The sequence below is a fragment of the Brachyistius frenatus genome, unplaced genomic scaffold (genome assembly GCF_029030835.1).
Source record: "Brachyistius frenatus isolate BFR_SWC_R1_liver_20210118 unplaced genomic scaffold, ASM2903083v1 Contig_203, whole genome shotgun sequence".
NCBI classification, from domain to species: Eukaryota; Metazoa; Chordata; class Actinopteri; family Embiotocidae; genus Brachyistius; species Brachyistius frenatus.
Genome location: NW_027210802.1, coordinates 450,001 through 471,616, shown reverse-complemented (window position 1 = coordinate 471,616; position 21,616 = coordinate 450,001). Strand labels below are relative to the sequence as shown.

The window sequence follows — 21,616 nt, the reverse complement described above, 5'->3', positions numbered from 1 at the left end:
CAGTCTGAGGGCTAAATTTAGATTGTGCTGCATCTTGAATAATAGGCATGAGCACGTGCACGACAAAACAAAAACGAAGGAGGAAGTGATGAAGACGAGGTCCGAGCTGCGTGTCACCTGAACTGAGTCGTGTTTTCTCACCATGTTTGGGAGAGGAGCCGGTGCGTGTGGAAGTTGAACCGAGCAACAGCAGCAGTGACTCCGGGGAGAACAGCTGATGGGAGGGTCCTGGAGACGCTGAAGGAGTCGGAGTAGGAGGGCCAAGCATGGAAACGGGGCGGTGCTAACGTACTCTTATGAAGATGTGCATATTTACTCCAATGCAAACCTCTGGTGTCTCAGATCCACGCAGGTCGGGTGTTTACGAGGCAGACCTGAACGACTCGGAAGACCTTCTCGCTTTATTTTGTCGTCCAGTCCCGGAGCAGATCTTTGGTGGCGCACAGAGAGGATGTTCATGTGTCTCCTGCTCTCACCTGAAACAAGGAAACCACGACAGCTCTTTTCTTATTTTTAAGGGTAATTTTTGTTTGCCATCTGAGAAGGTTATTTTATTTTCGCACTTTTAAGGACTGTCACTGGAATATGAGCTCCGCTGCTCGATAAGGAGACGTGCCATCACGCCCCACCTGTGTCACGCTTGAAGAAACGATTGCAGGATTTTTTTTTATTATTATTATTTTTTTCCACTGTGCAGGGCAGTTTTTGCACAAGCGTTCTCAAAGCCCGCACTTTTTGTTTTCATTTTTGTGTGATTATTGTTATTTTTTTGCTTTGTGGTTTCGTCTCTTTTTAAATTCATTTTCGCAAAGTTGCTGACACCGCAACAACTTCCTTTATCAGATCAGTGCTGCACGATTCACTGAACGTAGTTCCGCCAGCATCCAAAAAGACTAAATAAATAAAAGCCAAGTGCAGCCATCAAACATGACGGACGGTCCGAGACAGCGGAGCAGCACGTCGGCCTCTGCCAAGGATGCTGCCGGTGAGACGGAGTCCGGAGGAGGAGGAGGAGGAGGAGACGGGGTGGCGCTCAAGAAGGAGATCGGGCTCGTGAGCGCCTGCGGCATCATTGTCGGTAAGTGATTGTCACTTTTAAAGGATCGGGGCAGCTGACATTTAATATAATGCAACCAGTTTTTCTATCTGACCCCACAGCAGTTAAGTTTGTGCTTTTTTTTTTATGTCCACAGTTTGTCAGAGAAAAGTATAACAAGTTTGTTAAAAGTGAGAGAAATAAGAGATTTGTTTTTTTTTATATATAAATGGTCATAAACTACTCATTAAAACAGTCAAATATTTGCAGGGTTTAAAAGCTGCAGTGGGATCAGATTCCACTGAGACAAAGTTTATGAGGATGATATTTATGTAAGAATCTCCAGATTAAGATGTTGTGTTTGACCTCAGTTATAATACCTGCAGTTGGGCTCAGACAATAGTTGGTCAAATGGAGCTGGTGTTTACTCAACCTGTGCTTCAGATAAAACACACACACACACGCATACGCACACGCACGCACGCACGCACACACACACGCACGCACGCACGCACGCACGCACACACACACACACACACACACACACACGCACACACACACGCACGCACGCACGCACGCGCGCACGCACGCACGCACACACGCACGCACGCACGCACGCACGCACGCACACACACACACACACACACACGCACGCACACACGCACACACTGATATGATTGTAACAGGAACTCAGCATAAAGACTCCTTCTCTTGCAACAGTCTCATGGCCTCTGACCACCGTTAATCAGTGCAGCTTTCATCATCTCTCTGTAGCCCGGCCAGTAACGAGGATGTCGTCACCCTCACTCATCTCAGGTGTTCAGAGGATTAGTCCAATCACAGCTCACATGACTGACTCGGACGCCGTGAGGCGGCTGTAAGGAGGCTGCTGGCAACATGTAGGCGGCCACAAACCGGCCTACAGATCTTGTATTTCATTGTTACATACAAATACGAGAACAGATTTGATTGACTGTATTTGGAGAAATACAGCTTTAAAGGGGCGTTCCACAGTTTTTGTTTTCAACATGACGTTTAGTTCACTCATCTCTATTTCGTTCTGCTCAGCCTGTCCAGACTGTTGTTTGATTCCTCGTGTGACTCTGGAAGAAGCTTTTCCAAAGTTAGAGAAAGTAACCTCAGTGATGTCATCAGGAATCAGATTGATTTGCATTGTGGGAAATTTAGGATCCAGGATGTTTTGAGTTTGAAGGATATTTCTGCTCTGATTTTCATAACTTTGTTTCTGATCAATTCATCGACCGTCTTTCAGCTCTACTTCATACTAAAGGATTACTATTAGTTTAAACAATCCGCCAGCAGTCACTGTCCTCATGAATTAGATTTATAGAAGAGGTCAGGGAACCTAAAGCCATTAAAGCTAACATGAGGTCGTCATCATACTGTATAATAATGGCGGTAATTGACACATCGACGTGTCTCATCTTCATTCAGCACCGATGATGAACAGGTCGACGTCGATCGATACGAACTCAGGAAGGAAATGTGGGATGTCCAGGTGGAGCGTGGGTTGTCTTTTTTTACGCGTGTGTTGACCTTGACTGGATGAAGAGACAGGAGGGGAGGATGACTCATTCAGTCATGTGTTTCCACGGTAACGGGAGGAAAAAAGAGGGGAGAGAGGGTTCCCAGGAGGTTTGCAACAAGAGAGATGAAGAGCAACGTTTGCATTGAAGTGACATCATAGTTTGTAACTTAAATCCCGAAATCCTGGATGAAAGAAAAAAATGAACTTTAAATTAAATTATTACTTATCGATAGAATAATGTTTCTAATATTTCTCCGGGGCATTGATCCGGTCCTGAGTGATTACATGTATTGATTATGCTTTGTTAAAGGTCCCTGTGCGTGCTGCTGCTAGTATCTTTCCCTTCAGCCCAACCCTCCATCGTATCTATGCAGCAACATTCAGATAATGTGCGTTTCCACGGAAAGGGCCGAGCACACGATGGCATCAAACGCTTTCACGGTCTATTGTAGCAGCGCAGGCGTCTATCACACATACAGAACTCCATAAACGTGCAAATCAGGATTAGAGGTGAACTTTTGGCCAAAGAAGGACCCACCCTGATAAGGCTGTTATTAACTGCGTCTGAGCTGGACTCCGATCGCTGTGTTTTGTGATGAAATCGCTGCATAAATCTCCTTTTGATTAAATATCGAGCTCCGTTTCATCTCGTGTTCGTGGCTTCTGGTCGTTTCAAACTGAGTTAGGCTGCAGAGCCCAAATCCTTCATTGGACGGATTAATGAAGACACCAAACTCTCTTTGCTTGCCTCGTCCTGTCCTCTTAGCAGCATGGTAAAGTGGGCTCCGTGTCATACATGGCTCTGTGCAGTAATAACTCATGCGAGCAGCCGGACCTGCAGCGTCCGCGAGGTTCTGGCCGAGGGTCACGCAGAAGGTTGCTTCGGCTCGGTGGCTGTTTGAACAGACAGGAAATCTTCCAGGGCTTTATAAAGGCTGATTAGGGTTATATCATAATGCTGCACAAACACACACAGATGCTTGTTGGTATTCGTAGTCAGCTGCTGCTGTGAACGCTGTTTGGTTGAGTGGTGGCCTTCGACCACGAAGGCCCAAAATCAAACGGATTTCTTCGGTTTCTTCTTTTACTGTCGGTGTAACGTTTAAACAGCTGATCCCTGCTTAAGATAAAGCATTTTAAAAAGCCTCTGCATAGTAAGTTTACACATAAATGTTCATTATATGTATTTATATGTTAACAATCATTAACTTTTGCAACACATATTCAAAGAAGAAATGTTCTAATATGCAAATAATAAGTTGTAAAATAACAATACTCAAGTTATTCTTACAATACTGAACCTGTATTTAACCAGGACAGCCTGCTGGTCCTGACTATGCTAATTAGGAGAGATAATTCGTAATCAGTCATTTTGTCATGTGATGGTAAAATGAGATTTGAAAGCATCAACTTGGGCTTTAGATAATTGTAAGAAGCTTTTCTCACTATTTTCTGAAAATGATCAGTGGATTAATTGATAATAACAGTATTTGTTAGGAGCCATTATAACACACATACCAACACAAAATAGGTAATTAAGTCTATTTAAACCTAAATAAATAAATTAGGTAAACCTAATTAAAATCTAAAATGTGATTATAGAGTAGATTGCATCTTAAAAAACAACATAAATATTATTTTAAAGGAGCCAAACTTCCGTCTAAAACTGTAAAAAGACCAATTTTAAAGGTTGAAGTTGCCTGTTGCTTTCAGAAAACATGAAAGTGTAAAAGGAACAGAAATGTGCTCAGAGAGCACGTCAGAGAGCGAGCCTCTTCCTCTGTGGACCAACAATCCAACAACAACACCGGTATCCTGCAGCAGAAAGAGGCCTGCTGGGATTTGAGTGGACACGTCGGACGTTTGTTTCACACTTCAGACTTTTTATCTGCTGCTTCTTAAAATTGATGCATTTCTCTCAGATTTTTTTGTTTAAAAAAAAAAGAAAAAAAGAAAAGTTCGCTCTCCCTGTTTGTAGACAAAAGGATGTCAAAACCTCTGCAAGGACAGGAAACCTGAAGATTCCACGAGTCAGCAGTCTCACTCACACACACACACTCGATGCACGTGATACGAACACACACACATTTGATAACCTCTGATAAAACCTGATAGTTTCATAAAAGTGAAAACATAACCTCCCTCACACCTTCCAGGACCGGAGTGTAAACTTTGATTGCTGCTGTAAACGTTGCCTCACTCAAAAAGTTACTGCTGAGTCGGCACATGGCAAATATCAAAGGTCACGCACTGAAGACCACTTGTGCCATAAAGATGTCAGAACAATCAGAGGAAGGGAAGCTTTCTTTGTCTCGTTTTCATCTTTTACCTGCAAAACGAGTTTCATAAGAGAGCAGCGGTCAAGTATTGTTTAATCTGTTGATTTCTTCTTTTCACAGATTTTTTTTAAAGACCTGAAGAAGGCTTCTCTTTGTGCAAACTTGCATCTTCCAATAAGATGCGAGGCATTTAGGGAATATCAGTAAACCGTAGCTGCAGCAAACAACCTGGGTTACACTCTCCCCCTCTAAACTGCATGAAAACTAAAGATTTCATTTTCTACTTCTTAAAATGGATTTTATATAATTGGTGTAGCTCACTTACATGTCAAAAGTCCAAATATTTGCTGTTTCCAGCTTCTGAAATGGACGATGTGCTGAACTGTTCTTCATATTTATTATATTAAATCTTTGGACTTTTAAACTATTAGCCCGACAAATAAATGAGTTTAAAGACTGGTTTCGATACCAGTTCCTGAACGATACTTATAACACTGCTGTTCTGTCGCACCGTGCTGGATGTAAAGTTAATTGCGAGTCCTAAACTTCGCCAGTGGCTCCAAAGTATCCGCACACACACACACACACACACACACACACACACACACACACACACACACACACACACACACACACACACACACACACACACACACACACACACACACACACACACACACACACACACACACACACACACACTTCATTGAAGACTGCATCGTCCGTATCTTTGACTTTTGTACTGTAAAAAATTCCACTCAGCCTCCTGTGATTTCAAACCCTTCAAACCTTCGACCCCGACACCTTTTTTATTGGCCATCCGTGTTCAAGTTCACTCAAACCACAGTCGACCCAGTCAGCTGAACTTGATTGGAGGCTCCTGACCTCCGACCCCGGGCCTTATCAGACATGGCTTGTCTTTCATGTGGTACCCGAGCCCGATCATCCGTCCCCCCTAAAGTAAACTGCCTGGCACGCTGATGCTCATTGAACATGTCAGGTCATTATTCTCCCGGCTCTGCATCCGCCTCTCATCCCTCCGCTCTCTCTGCACTCGTTCACCCTGCTGCTCCGTCTTGCTCCATCTTTGCTCAGTCAGCATATTGCAGGTTCCCACTTTGCCCCGTGAGCTCGTCTGCTGCATCGCTGCTTTGAAATCTCTTTTTTTTTTTCTCCTGCTGTCTTGTGACCTCATTCCTTTTCCTGTTCAATTTGCCTTATTAACTGAACTGTAATATTTGGTCTTGTTTGCCCACGAGGCTTTTAACTCAAGACTTTGACCATCTACAAGTAAATTATGCTGTCAGTCAGCAGTTTTTTCCGACATTAGTTAAAAGCCAGTGATCTCGTTTTCTTTTCATAGCGCTGCCAGACCAAACTGTGACTCAAGTTAGGGTCAGTTGAAATTCAAAATGATTGTTGTAAAAGCCCTTTTATAGATCACATGAGTATCAGTATGCATTTTTCTAGCTGCGTATCACGTACGCTTTTGCAGGCCATTTTTAAAAGCAGGCTTAAAAAGTCAAAATAGTTTAACTAGATAGTCCGACGCCTTTTCCTCCGCTACTATTCACCAGGTAATTGTTGCAGCACATGAAAGGCTTCTAGCTGAGATGACCTGGTGCATCACAGTCGTCCTCCATCATCCTGACACCTTCCTCCCTCCTCCTCTTCTCCGCAGGTAACATCATCGGCTCCGGCATCTTCGTCAGTCCGAAGGGAGTGATGGAGAACGCCAGCTCGGTGGGCGTGGCCCTGATCGTCTGGATCATCACCGGCATCATCACCGCCATCGGGGCGCTGTGCTACGCCGAGCTGGGCGTCACCATCCCCAAGTCGGGAGGAGACTACTCCTACGTCAAGGACATCTTCGGAGGGCTGGCCGGGTGAGCGAACACACTCAGATGAGGCGTATTTAAATATTTGGACGGTGTGATTTGAGTCATAGGAAACGGAAGTACAAGAGCAGGAGGGAGTTACGAAAGAAGTTATTTCATATCTTCATTACGGTTGATCTCTTTCCTTTCGGGAGACCTTGATTTCCGTGTTGGACTCTCGGGTCAGTAAGGTTTCTGAAACCCCCAGTCGACCCTCCAAAGTCCTGTTTATTGAGTGTATGACCCAGTTCTCCAGAAGAAGGGGCCTCCCGGCCGATGGGAGTTAATTTGACGAGGATTTAGGTGAGCATACCGACATGTCTAGATTCCTGTCTTCATTCCGGTGGATGAGCCTGCAGACATATTGATCAACGTCTGGCTCTTTCGCTGGAAGTCCGGCACAGATGTAAGATGCAGTAAAAAAAAGATATTAAACCGTCAGATTCACAGAAGTACAAATGTCACAGCGCCGTGTTTAAAAAAAAAAAAAAATTATGTCTTTATTGACCAGCTGTGAGCTTCCATTCATCCATAAATGCTTATTTATTCAAGGTCATGCTGCTTACAGTTAAAGCTTGGGAACCACACTTAGTTAATTTCCGAGCCAAACAATATCGTTTGTTAGCGTAGATTTCACACACACACACACACACACACACACACACACACACACACACACACACACACACACACACACACACACACACACACACACACACACACACACACACACACACACACACACACGGTGTGCCTTCTGCACAGACTGTAAACACAGATTAGACCATTGTTGTGGTTTTTCTCCATCTATCGCAAGGAGACGTATTATCGGGTATTTCGGGAGAGGAATTCACCCAGACAAAACAGCCAAGGATTGTTTTAGTCTCTTTGTACAGCAGCTATCAATACACATCAATGAAGTCGTGGCTTCACATGCTCAGTTTGAACTGTTTCCCCGTGCCCTCCGACTGGCTTCAATAAACCGCGTTCAAGGGCGGTTTGTTTTTGTTGTCCCGACCCTTTTGTCCCTGTGTGTGTGTGTGTGTGTGTGTGTGTGTGTGTGTGTGTGTGTGTGTGTGTGTGTGTGTGTGTGTGTGTGTGTGTGTGTGTGTGTGTGTGTGTGTGTGTGTGTGTGTGTGTGTGTGTGTGTGTGTGTGTGTGTGTGTGTGTGTGTGTGTGTGTGTGTGTGTGTGTGTGTGTGTGTGTGTGTGTGTGTGTGTGTGTGTGTGTGTGTGTGTGTGTGGGCGTGGAGGAGTAGAAGTTGTGTTTGCTTATAAGTCCATAACCAGTTACATCACCTGGTCGCAGCCGGACGAAGGCGAGCTCGTAGAGAAAGAGAAGCTCTCGAACGGGTCGTTGTTGGATCGGACTCATGAGGAGTGTGTTACACCCTTAATGTTCCCTCTGTAGATTATCATAGATGCAACAGGTTGAAGGTGGTGATTATATCAAATGTGGAAACGAATGGTTTACTAGATTGTCTTCATTTTAAAGGAAGTCAGCTGATATCTGCTGTTTGTGGTGGAAGAAGTATTCAAATCCCAAGTAAAAGCAGAAGATCTCCAATGATTGTTCAATTTTGATTAAAAAAAATTCATTTTTAAGCAAAATTGCTCCCAAAATATTTTCTCTTTCCAGCCTCTGGAGCTTCTTTGTCTGTAAACTAAATGATCTTTTGGTTTTGGATTGTTGGTTGGACAAAACAAACAGTTTTAATATGCCAATTTCTTCCTGTTTTTTGTGAAAATAATCCACAGAATAAAGGATTACCAACATAATCATTAGCTGCAGGCATTAAAAATGAGCAACACCACTAAATCCTCTATTAGCATTCAAGTGAAAGTACAATCAGTTGAATTGGAGAAACTTCTCCTGGAAAACCTCAGCGGAAAAAAATCTAAGAATGTGACCATGAAACATGTACAGAGCTGAACGATGTGCAGATAAATGGTTTTTAAACGAGGACAGGCCTAATAAATGAATAATACATAAAAGTGTAAGTGAATAAAAGTACTATCAGTCATATGGAGTATCACATTCTGCAGAAAGACCTCTGCAGTGCATTTTAAAGCACTCTGGGTTTCTTGTTGGTTTGATAGCAGAGCATCATCACATCTTATTTTATAATGTACAGAATGAAGTATGTGAAACCCAATCGGCAACGTAACTGTAGTTTAAGTGAATTAATGAAGTTAAAATGTTATATTTCCTTGAGAACGGCAATTATAGAACTGAAATATGTGAAAAACAAGAGAAAAGGAGTTAATGTGCTGTAAATATGAGGAAACTACTTCACCACGCGGGTTTCTATGTGGAGGTTTCAATCAGCATCACGATTTTTTAATGAAACGCATTCCAGCGAGTTCCAGTCCCGTTAATGCAGTCAGGTGTAATGATCCCTTTATAAGCTCTCTGAGAATTTCATGGAAATACCTCACGGCCGGTCCGTCCTACTACACTAAGACCAATGCATCAAGTCCTGTAAATACCAGTAGTACGAAAAACAAAAACAGAAGGAAAATGACTAAGACTTCTCGTAAGCTGGCGTATTGTTGCGTCATCATGTTAAACAGAGGGGCTGAGTCACTTCAGTTAAACTGGTTACCAAACAGAGATTTTATTAGTCTGCTTTTCCAGCGGAGGGTTTAAACGAAGAGCTGCTTCTCTGCAGACGTCTCCAATAGAACCTCAAACTCGACCGAACAGAAGTACGAGCAAGTTAGTCGCTAACAGCGGGGGGTTTTCCCTCCGCTTTGTTTTGAGTGCCGCAGGGAAGTATTATTTGGATTAATTCTTCCTCGTTTGTTGTTTAATTTTGTTTTTGCCTGTTAAATCCCAAATTAGAAAAAGAGTCATTCATGAGTTCCCAGAACCGACAGTGATGTATTTAAATAGCTTATTTCTCTAAGTAGGAGTACAAAACACCCAGATATTCTGTTTACAACATTACGAAACCAAACCAAAAAAATGAAGGAAACCCTCATATTTAAGGAGCTAATAGCAGCATATGTTTTTGAATAAAACACCATAAAGCTGTAAAATACGGGACCATTAAAAGTTCTTTAAATAGAAGAGAGTGTGATGAGAAAATAAAGGGTCACATTTGACGTGCTGTAGCTCCGTGTGTTGGTAACCATGCCTCCGTCCCTCCGTCCCTCCCTCCGTCTGTCCCTCCCTCCCTCCTTCCTCTCGGCCTCAGGTTCCTCCGACTGTGGATCGCCGTGCTGGTCATCTACCCGACCAACCAGGCCGTGATCGCGCTGACCTTCTCCAACTACGTCTTGCAGCCTCTGTTCCCCACCTGCTTCCCGCCGGAGAACGGCCTGCGTCTGCTGGCTGCCGTCTGTCTCCGTGAGTAGCACTCCACGCCTCACAGTCACAGACATGTTTAATGCTTCCTAATGCAGAACAAAAAGCTGAAATATACTCTGCTACACAACTTATTTAAACACTTTAAGCGTGCATCCCGTCTCAGATGTTTTTGTCTTGGAAAACTCTTATTTCCAAATAATGAAGCTGCCCAGTTTATTTGTGTCTTTATTTCCAGTCTGGTTGCTCATCTTAAGATCTTAATATGAAGAGGTGTTTTCAGAAACACTCCCGTTCTTCTTGAGTGCGCCTGTTGAGACAAGCTCAGGTCTTCAAAAAAACATAAGAATTCACTCGTTGTACTTCCAGAGTATAAAAGTAGAGTTTAGTATGAAAGAGCAGATTGAAGCAGTTTCTCTGCTTTGTTACTTACTGTTACGTCATCAAATCAAAGCTGAAATTGTGGCTTCATTTAATCCAGTTTACGTCCCGGTTTTCCCCCCGAAGCTCTCGTTATTTAACCCTGAGTTAGAGGTCGTCACGGAGACGAAGAGAGTAACTGGCAGAGTGCAGCGGCGAGCGGCGAGTGCGTGAAGACGAAGGAGAAATGTGTTGGCGCTGACGTGACAGCGGGCGACATGAAGCCCTCAACAAAGTTCACACACGGCGGTCAAATACTGCAGGCAGCCTTCAGACACACGGAGAGACGAGAGTGTGTTGAGGATCTGACCCGTCAGATGAATCTCACCCTGATATTTTCGACTGTTTACCAGAAACACAGGTTTCAGAGGGAGCTGCGCTCGAACTCCTGCAGCTCTGATGAGATTTAGAGGGAATAACGCGCGCAGATGTTTTCAGTCGTCGCCTCCAAATCACTGCTAAGTGCTCGTCGTCCTGCCGGGAGAAAAGAAACAACATGCTCATAATGCTTTTGCACATTTTTCATCCTTCCAAACCAAAATATTCTCTCAGAGCTGGTGGAACTGGAAAGATAGCAGCTGTCACACTCACATCTACAGAGTTCAGCATGACAAGCTGTCACTCACCTTTTCTCTCTGCCCTCAGCGGAGAGGTGAAACTTTCTAGTTCTCGATATATGTTTTTTAGATTTCTTTTCCTTTAAAATGATCTCCGAAGAGTTTGTCATGAAGCTGCAGAGCACCGGAGACGACATCATTCCCTGACGGGCGTAGAAATATAGAAGGTTCAAGGTTTACACAAAAACATGCACGAACACTTTTGAGCACAAGAGATCCACCGTATAGTTTATTATAGAAGTTATTAATAAGTTAGCAGGGTAACTCATAAGAGAAGTTTTTGCACTTTATGCTCATATTATTAAGAGATATTTGGTTCCAAAGGACAGGAAGGCAGGGTGGAATATCCAAAAAGGAGCAGTTCATTTCATGGTCATCTGACTATAAATCATATTCAGGTGAAATTTGCAAAAAAACAAAACATGTTGGAAGTGGGTTTTGGTCGAGCATCAACCCGCCGTGACGTCATCCACTTCTGTTTTTACACCAATCAGTGATCAGAAGGAGAGAATTGAGCGACTGACACCATCTAGTCTATTGGAGCCCAGAGGCTTTGTGGAGCGAGCCCCTAGTGGCCCTCAGTGGTATTGCACTTTAAGGCACCGCTGCAGTGGCTTCACCTGAAGACCCAGAAAACTACATTTGAACTATTTTTATATTCAGTCTGTGGTTTTGGTGGAAATTCTGGTGGCGTTTCTAATGGCCTCTGGAGAGATCTGCACACCCTGAATGCCTCATTGTTCCTGTGTTTCTGACACATTAACCGACTTTCTTGTTCCATTTTTTAATTCATGCCTTGAGGCCAAATGTGCTGTGTTTTAACAAGAACTGCTGGTGGATGCTTTGTTACCAAACTCCAGCATGTTTTCAGCTCCTCTCTCCCTCGAATTGGTTGGACAGATGGTGTCGGGCAGCTTCAGCCTTGTTGCTGCATTATTTCTGCTTTGCTGTTGTTGTTGTTCAGACCAAAACAAAGTGGGTGAGAGGTTTGTTGTTCCTCCCCACAAACTCTAATGTAATTTATGGGGGCAGCATGTACTATACGTGTTTATTGGTGTTGAGACAAATATGATTTCCCTTAAACTAGGCCCATGCTGAACATGACATGAGAGTTTACAGGATATAACCTTACGTATTTACTCAGAAATCGGGCTATAAACAGATCGAGGGACGGTCGGTTGGGAAATGCCACAGGCTTTTTTTAAGGTGTACCGTTTCAAAAACATGCCGGAGGGGTGATTCTCCCACGGAGTCTGTCTCTTCCTACAGATGGCGAGGTCGCAACTCTGGCCTGTTTTCCAACATAGTTAACTCAGCAAGTTTCCACACACACACACACACACACACACACACACACACACACACACACACACACACACACACACACTTTGTATACTCAGCTTCCAGACAGCTGAGGGTTGTGATCAGCAGAATGTGTCCTCAGGTGTTTAGTCACCAAGACAAGAGGAGGACATCGCTGCTGTCACGCAGGAGATCATGTAAAACAACTCTGTTTACCTGTTCAGAGGTTCAGCATGTATTCACTCAGGGCTCCATGAGAATTAGTGAGTTGTTAGGTTAGGTTAGGTTAGGTTAGGTTAGGTTAGGTTAGGTTAGGTTAGGTTAGGTTAGGTTAGGTTAGGTTAGGTTAGGTTAGGTTAGGTTAGGTAGTTACTTTATTAATCCCCAAGGGGAAATTTTTTCGCTGTGTGTGTGTGTGTGTGTGTGTGTGTGTGTGTGTGTGTGTGTGTGTGTGTGTGTGTGTGTGTGTGTGTGTGTGTGTGTGTGTGTGTGTGTGTGTGTGTGTGTGTGTGTGTGTGTGTGTGTGTACACAACATACATCAAGTCATAAGATAATCTGTGTGCGAAGCCTCTCATTTCCTGTTTTCTGTGGAGGCAGTCGCAGCAGCAGCCGCTCTGCCGTCCTCGTCCTCCCTGCCGTCCTCGTCCTCCCTGCCGTCCTCGTCCTCCCTGCAGCTCATGTTCTGTCTGCAACAGTAAAAAAAAATAACAACAGACAGACAAAATCCAAAACTCACCTGGAAACATGCTCAACTTGTACTTTTTGTTTGCATCTGACACCAGTACGCTCATGTGCGTCTGTGTTTGTTCCAGCAGCTCAAACAGTTATTTAATGTGATGAACTTAATCCCGCCGAGTCAAACAGGCTGATTATTTAATGGCACCCTGTCGGCCCTGAACCCGCTGGCCCGGTCCGGCTCAGCGGTACGCATCAAACCAATGTTCTTCTGCACGGATCAGATTGCATCGACATCAGTTTGGTGTGTTCAACAAATAAGAGAGTTCCTGCGAAAGCATTCAAGTTACCTGTAATTTAAAGTTGACACACCCTGACATGAAACAATGACTACCTGTCACTTTACAAACTGGAAAATCCAGAATTATTACCCAGACTATAACAGCTGTAACATCACCAGATGTAATAAAATGCACTTTTATATATATATAAAAGGTTCATATGGCCAGAAATAAACAATATCACTTCACATTATCATTCAGCACTAATCACATCTGAGGCAGCAGAGCTCCTGCAGGTCAGATAGCGGCTGAATGTGACGATGCAGCAGCAGGGTCAAAGGTCGACGTTAATACTGATGTTGCATTTGTGCAAATGTGCAGCTTTTAATCTTTTGTTGCATTTCGATGATCAGATTGCTTTTCATTGAGGGAACTTTAAAAGGCTGCCAAGTTACATAACCAATAAAACAATGAACGCACGAAGCAGTAAAATGCTCGCGGAGGAAAGTGCAGATCAGCATATTCGCTTCCGTCCTGCTGATTCGTTCACCTCATTTCAATATTTCCAGACACGACGGCACAAAGTCAAAATCTATAGTTGAAGATTATCAGAAATCTGCAGATTGTGGAGACACAAAAGTTCCCATTAAATCCATTAGAACATGAAGATGTGACTTTTAATATTTTACAGTTTTTGTTCAGTAGTAAAAAAATACATCAAGTCAGACGGCATGAAATAAGATGGTTTTACCAATATTAAACACAGTCTGACTGATTCAGCATTTTTCTGACCAATGTTGGAGAGTAAAGAAAATCCCGATATCAACATATTGGCTGATATTCTTCATACATTAATATTCTTTATATATGTATACCGTATACTCAGATCATTTAAACACACATTTTTGGCAGTAATTTATTAAACACTTTTGACACTTGTTTATTGTCCATTATGCTCTGTAAAAAAAAAAAAAAAAAGTTTTCATATTGCTAAATCATTTATTAATAAGTCAAACTCTAGATATTAAAGACATTCCAATAAATCCTAACTTTTGTGTGTTTGTGTCTCAGTGCTGCTGACGTGGGTGAACTGCTCCAGCGTCCGCTGGGCCACCAGAGTTCAGGACATCTTCACCGCCGGCAAGCTGCTGGCCCTCGCCCTCATCATCATCATGGGCATCGTGCAGGTCTGCAAAGGTACGCTCACCGCTGAGTCCACACACACACACACACACACACACACACACACACACACACACACACACACACACACACACACACACACACACACACACACTCTCTCTCTCTCGCGGTCAGTGGGGACATCCTCAGGGATTCGGGGCCTTCGAGGCTCCACATGGAGTCTTTGGGGCCCTTCTGGTTAAAACTCACACTGCTAACATCAGCAGGTGGGGTGAGAGAGAGGGAGGGGGAGGGGAAGAGGGGGAGGGAGGGCCTGAAACAACAAAATGGGGATTTCTGTGCGAGTGTTTGAAGACGATGAAGAGTTCAGCGACCGGTTGGACGGTATGTAGAGGGAGAGGAGTGAAAACACGTCTCACGGAGGGAAAACAAATGTGACGAAGAACGAGAAAGCCGCTGAAATATGAAGAGCTTTTTACAGCGAAACAGGGTTTGTTTGTTTGTTTGTTTGTTTGTTTGTTTGTTTGTTTGTTTCTCAGTTGCTTTCCAGGCAGATGTAGCTGACCCGTCTTTTCCAGCTGGTTCAACACACGCGTCATCAGCTGATGGCTTTCAGCTGCGTTTCCTGACAACGAGCCCAAACTTCAGCGTGTTTACCTCCGTAAATGATGAGGAGCAGACCGACCTGAACCGGGAACGGAGAAAAGTGACTAAAGATGTGTTGATATTTCTAAAGAATGAACGTGAACATGTTGCGTCTCCTTTGGCGCCTGCAGGAGACTACTACTGGCTGGAGCCCGCCAACGCCTTCGAGCCCTTCCAGGAGTACGACGTGGGTCTGATCGCGTTGGCGTTCCTACAAGGATCCTTCGCCTACGGAGGCTGGAACTTCCTCAACTACGTCACAGAGGAGCTGGTGGACCCCTACGTGTAAGACCCTCAGAAACACACGTTCATTCCCACAGATCTGAAGGGTTTATTACGACAGATGAATATATTTCAGCGATTAGCCGTCGCATACCGACTTCGCTCTCCAGTTTAATCCTCCTTTATTTTCGTTGAATTGATTTAATTTAGTCATTCCCACTAATCTGCCCGCTGATCTCCAACGATGTCTGTGTATGAAATGCTTTATTTCTTCATTTCCTTTTGCCTGTCTTTGAAACATTGTTTTTAATAACCTTTTTATCTGTTAAATTCGCCTCCCGCGAGACTCCGTTTTTTGTAATTTCCTACCTGTAATCCTCCTCCGTCTCCCGCTCTGTCTGCAGGAACCTTCCTCGTGCCATCTTCATCTCCATCCCCCTCGTAACCTTCGTCTACGTCTTCGCCAACATCGCCTACGTCACGGCGATGAGCCCTCAGGAGCTGCTCGCCTCCAACGCCGTCGCCGTGGTGAGTAGCGACCGCCGCGACTTCATCCATCTGCACACCTCCGTAGCAGCGCGACTGGCGCCCTCTACTGGTCCCTGTCGCTCATTGCACGAGTCTAACTGTGGACGCCACATATTAAAACATAAACGTATTAAAAAAGATAAGCATCTAACCACCCGCCCGTGTGTCTGCTTCACTCCCCGTCATCCTCCCGCTAACCTTCATCCTCCAGACGTTCGGGGAGAAGCTGCTGGGCGTCATGTCGTGGATCATGCCCATCTCGGTGGCTCTCTCCACCTTCGGGGGCGTCAACGGCTCCCTCTTCACGTCCTCACGGTTAGTTGGCACTCAGCATTTTACTGGAACTTAAAAACACTATTTATCTTTGATATTTCATCTCTAACATCACAGATTTTGTGTGAAATTAACCTAAAACACTCTTTTAATGGAATATATGTTCTTCATAAGCGTGTAGGAAGGAGTTTGCGTGAGCCAGGAACCAAATGATACCGAGTATTAACTTTGCTTTCGGCCTATAAACACGCATCAAAGACGCATCTCAGCCTGAATTAACGTTGCACCAAATGTATTGTAAATTACATCTGAAAATGATTCTGCTGATCGGTTTTTAATTTCCTCTAAATTCAGATTTTCTTCCTCGTCTCAACCTTCGACCTCCATCAGCCTCCTTCAGTCTGACACGGGGTTTTTTTCATCATCATTCAATGAACTTCATGGATCATGTCTTCATTGCATCTCTCTCCTTCTCGCTCCAGACTGTTCTTCGCCGGCGCCAGAGAGGGCCACCTCCCCAGCCTGCTGGCCATGATTCATGTGAAACGCTGCACGCCCATCCCGGCTCTGCTCTTCACTGTGAGTACCTCTCTCTCCTCTCTCTCTCTCTCTCTCTCTCTCTCTCTCTCTCTCTCTCTCTCTCTCTCTCTCTCTCTCTCTCTCTCTCTCTCTCTCTCTCTCTCTCTCTCTCTCTCTCTCTCTCTCTCTCTCTCTCTCTCTCTCTCTCTCTCTCTCTCTCTCTCTCTCTCTCTCTCTCTCTCCCCCCCCCCCCCCCCCCCCCCCCCCCCCCCCCCCCCCCCCCCCCCCCCCAGCGGAGCCACGCTCCCCTGCAGTCCACCGAATCACCGTCCCTCACGTGCATTAGCTTCGTGTTGCGGCTTCCCTGCCTCTGACCGCCCCTCTCCTCCCCCTTCTCCTCCCCCCTCCTCCTCCTCTCCCCCCAGTGCCTGTCCACGCTGCTCATGCTGTGCACCAGCGACATGTACACGCTCATCAACTACGTGGGCTTCATCAACTACCTCTTCTACGGAGTCACCGTCGCCGGGCAGATCGTGCTGCGCTTCAAACAGCCCGACATGCACCGGCCAATCAAGGTCAGCTCAGAGTCACATATTTCACTCTTTACCCACGAAGGTGCAGGATGGACCGCATTTAAACATGTCAGATACTGCACATGTTTCTGGTGATTTCATTCAACCTGATTAGATTATTATTATTATTATTATTAAATTATTCATATGTACTTTGGAAACACAAAAAGTGTTTGTTTTTAAGCAAATTCAACCAACTTGTGAAAACAGTAATAATATTTAAGTCAACTTATCTATATGGGACTTTTAAACACAACATACTTTGACCAAAGTGTTTCACAACTTCAAACAGATTCCAACACTTTGTACAGAATTCAATATAATTAAGTCATAATACAAAAAATTTAAATAATAAGAGGAACAACATAAACAACAACAATAAAACATACGCAGAACATCGGCAAGTAACACACCAATAAAATGAAATAAAACAAAATAAATACAATTAAATGATAATTAGAAAATAAAATAGGATAAATTAATAAATAAATACAATTAAAAGATAAATACAAATAAAATAAAGTACATCATGTGTTTCCCTCCTGCAGGTGAGCCTGATATGGCCGGTCATTTACCTCATCTTCTGGGCCTTCCTGCTCATCTTCTCGCTCTACTCTGAGCCCGTGGTGTGCGGCATCGGCCTCGCCATCATGCTGACCGGCGTCCCCGTCTACTTCCTGGGCGTCTACTGGGACAACAAGCCGCAGTGCATCAAAGCCTTCGTCGGTAAGTTCGCTCATCGCACGCCAGGTTTTCTTTTCTGTCAGGGTATGAAATGTTCGACATTTTTAAAAACTACGAGTTGAAAACTTTGTCTTTCCTTCTTCTTGCAGATAAGATGACGTACGCGGGCCAGAAGATGTGTATGGTGGTTTATCCGGCTGTAGGCGGCGGCGGCGGAGAGGAGGGAGAGGAGGGAGAGGAAATGAAGGAGGCGCCGTCTACTCTGTCCAAGGAGGAAGGAGACAACCTCAAGACAGGCGACTGTTGAAAACAAGAATAAACAGACACATGCAGACACACACCACGCTTCGTAGTGGATTTACTGATCAAGCCCCGCCCCCCCACACACACCTTTTTAGATTTTTAATGTCAATCAATACCTTCCTGTGCCAAATATATGAGGAAATATTTAATGGGATCCATCAACAGTGCAATGACGAAAGGTTTTCACCTTGCAGCTCCTTAATTCATTCATAAACATACATCATCATCATCATCATCATCATCCTCCCTCTGAAAGTGTTTTGTTTTAACTATTTTTTTTTATTATTATCAAAAGACTCTTACCGTACTGTGATGGCGACGCAGACACTTTTATCGTTCTTTTTTTATTTTATATTTCATGTTGCTTTGTCGTACGTTCGGCGCACCAAAGCAGACGATTGGATTCAGATCATTTCATGTTGTGAAGTACACTAATACCGTTTTTTGTTTTTTTTAAAGCTGACCGTAATTCTGAAATGTCTCTTTTTTTTTGTAATTGTGATAATTGCTTGTATTATTGGCCTTTTTGTTATTGTTATTTTTTTTTTTTTTTTTTTTTTAGATTTGATATGTTAATTTTAGTGTTGTTGATGTTCTTCTTTCTTTTCTAACAAAATATTCATCTGGGCCTTTTTATTTTTTTTTTTACTCCTGAAACTGTGAGTCTTAAAAGCTGATGTGAGATCTGTACTTTGTATTGATATTTTTTAATTGCCTTAATTAGAATATATTCTGTGCTTGGGTGTGATTACAGCTGTGTGTGGAGAGACGGTGAAATCTTCATGCTTTGGCGTCATTGTTGGGTTGGTTTTTTTTCAATTTCAGTAAAAAAATGTTTTTTAAAAAAAGCAACACAACACATAATGAAGCCGATAGTTTCACCACATCTGCATTGTGAATGACTCCCGACAACAACACACACGAATGCCTGTGGTAAACTTTTTTCTTTTCTTTTTTTAAAGGCATTGACTGTCTTTCATGTTTTAAGGTGAAAGTATTTCTTTTAGCTGACCATCTAGCTGTTTAAATGGTTTTTTTATTCATCTAATTACCTAGAAGACATTTTTAGTGCAATATTACCAGCAGAAACTGAACCTGCAGCGCTGAATGAAGTCGTCTGGTAATATTCACGTGTCTGTACTTACGCTGTGTATTATAGCAACAACACACACCAACACACAGTACGTACTCTCTGTGGTTTTTCCTACACTCTGTTAGTGTCTCAGGGCATCCCCCCCCCTCCCCACCGCCGCCTTCTCCTCCCAAAAACACTGCCGACAACCTCCAGAAAAAAAACATCTGACTGACTGCTTCTTTGAAATCCAGTATGTCAACGCTAAACGTCTGTACCGGTGCTTCTTAGATATTTATTCCTCAGGAGTATCAACGACAGCTGTTCAATAATAGAAAAACACCATTGAAGTCTGGCCAGTATTGTACAGAGTGAACGTGAGGCGAACAGGGTGTCTCGGACTTCTTTTGTGTTTTTTTTGTGCCTGTATGGTTATCGTGTATTTGCACCGATGTCATGACAGTCTGTATATTGTCTCTTTAGTAAATAAAAAAAAAAACTCTGACTAACGTTTGAATTTTTGTAATTCAAGGCTTCATTTATATTGAAAAACAAAAAATGCTCCCAAGAGACATTTATTTCAAAACAAAGCATAAACATCAAATCTGTGGATTCCACTTTTCACATATTGTGCATAAAATGAGGCCTGAAATGCTGCAACTTCCAACTGTGCAGGATGAAGTTTAATCTGCGTTTCTTCCTGATGAGCTGCAACCTTCTCAGACCAAAACAGGCCTTCACTGTGGTGGATGTTTTGTGTGTAACAGTGTGTAACAGTGTGTGTGTGTGTGTGTGTGTGTGTGTGTGTGTGTGTGTGTGTGTGTGTGTGTGTGTGTGTGTGTGTGTGTGTGTGTGTGTGTGTGTGTGTGCTGGTGAGCAAACCATCTCTTCTATAAGCAATACGTGATCTCGCTTTAACGCGCCGTGATGAGAATGTTATTTCTGAATCACTTCACCGTCACGTCGGTCTTTAATTTAAGTTGCATTAAACACTGTTTGCGGTTCCACCTTCCACGACACGTCGCTCAAACTTCAGTCTGTTTTTTTGGTGTTTAAGATGTAAAATGTACATATTTGATGGTGAGTCTGTGACAAGAATAAAAAAAAAAGTGAATTGGAGTTTTCAGCGTTTAAGTTTATTCTTCATCAGTCAGTTTCACACGTTTGTGTCCACGCTGAGGGGAAGCAGTACGCTGACAACGCTGAACATCTGAACACCTGAACAGACCAAAGAATATTCACGTAAACTGAAGCCACTCCTCGTTTTCTGGTAACGTTAAATCAACCGTTATCCCGTCAGATGGTCCGAGACGAACTACAGTATGTTTTATCATTCAGAACAAGTTGTAGGAGGCTCGCAAGACTTTACCGACACGACACTCTCAGATTTGTCCGTTAAACACAGCGTTAAAGCTGCAGCTAGCCCGGCTCCAGAGGGAAGATCATGATATTTCAGGGTTTCACTGCAAAAAAGAATCAAAAAAATAAAATACTGCAAAACATCTAATTATTTCAGGAGCATATAATTGCAATTAAAAGTCTTACAGTTACAATGTAACAGTTCTAATATCCTGTAACGAATCACTGTGGTTTCTTGTACATCCGATCGACTGAAGCCCCGCCCCTTTTCAGAACAGACTGCTAAAGAAGTTAGCAAAAGTTTTTGTCGCGCTCGTTGTTTCTGTGCGTTAACTGTTAACGTTGCGTTAAAATATCGCCGTTATGTTTATCGTATTCAAAATGATAAAGATTTTTATCGCAAACAAAACAATCGACTACGATCACTGTTTGTCGAAATCAAACAAACAGTTTACGAACTGCAGGTCCGTGAGACCGTTTCCAGTCTGATGACGTCATACCGAACGGACAGATGTGAGAGTTCGTGGTAACTTTTCTTTTATTATTCGTGCTGCCGATCACATCTCTCTGAGCTGCATCAGTGTTTCACGAGAGAAAACGACCTGCGATTACACAACCTCAGATAACTTACACTTCGTTTGGGGGGCGATTTGTAGAGAAACCAAGACAACAGATAACTTCTCACTCGAGAAACTCAAAACGGGTTTGCAGTAGTTTTTCTACAAAATCATCTCGGGGTTGTAAAAGATTTGTTTCTTGTCGGACTTTTCTGCGGTCGTTGGCAGCATCACAGCGGCGGGAGGCTGCAGGTGAGTCTGACCGCGATGCCTTCAAAGCCACCAGGAGATTTCCCCCACAGCTATGTGTATGTGTGTCTTCAGTGTGTGTGTGTGTGTGTGTGTGTGTGTGTGTGTGTGTGTGTGTGTGTGTGTGTGTGTGTGTGTGTGTGT

The 21,616-nt window shown here is 43.6% G+C and overlaps 2 protein-coding genes across 2 annotated transcripts in view; one reads left to right on the top strand and one right to left on the bottom strand.

The window, feature by feature from the left end:
* The first annotated feature begins 286 nt into the window (after positions 1-286).
* Positions 287-20,088, top strand: slc7a8a (solute carrier family 7 member 8a). The gene is made up of 11 exons (XM_069718926.1): positions 287-1,078; positions 6,546-6,750; positions 9,941-10,092; positions 14,418-14,543; positions 15,266-15,419; positions 15,761-15,884; positions 16,096-16,199; positions 16,640-16,736; positions 17,102-17,251; positions 17,797-17,974; positions 18,082-20,088. The coding sequence occupies exons 1-11, from the start codon at positions 928-930 to the stop codon at positions 18,237-18,239; spliced, it is 1,599 nt and encodes a 532-aa protein (XP_069575027.1). The 5' UTR covers positions 287-927; the 3' UTR covers positions 18,240-20,088.
* Positions 20,089-20,421: 333 nt separating this feature from the next.
* Positions 20,422-21,616, bottom strand: part of nedd8 (NEDD8 ubiquitin like modifier) — a 2,908-nt gene continuing 1,713 nt past the window's right edge. Inside the window, exon 4 of the mRNA XM_069718927.1 lies at positions 20,422-21,616. This exon is cut by the window's right edge and continues 188 nt beyond it. The gene's annotated coding sequence lies outside the window, so the exon portion shown is untranslated.

Coding starts and splice junctions, on each gene's coding strand:
- slc7a8a (XM_069718926.1), top strand. CDS start 928: ATGACGGACGGTCCGAGACAGCGGAGCAGCACGTCGGCCTCTGCCAAG. Junction 15,420..15,760: donor GAGCTGGTGGACCCCTACGT/GTAAGACCCTCA, acceptor CTCTGTCTGCAG/GAACCTTCCTCGTGCCATCT. Junction 17,252..17,796: donor ACATGCACCGGCCAATCAAG/GTCAGCTCAGAG, acceptor TCCCTCCTGCAG/GTGAGCCTGATATGGCCGGT.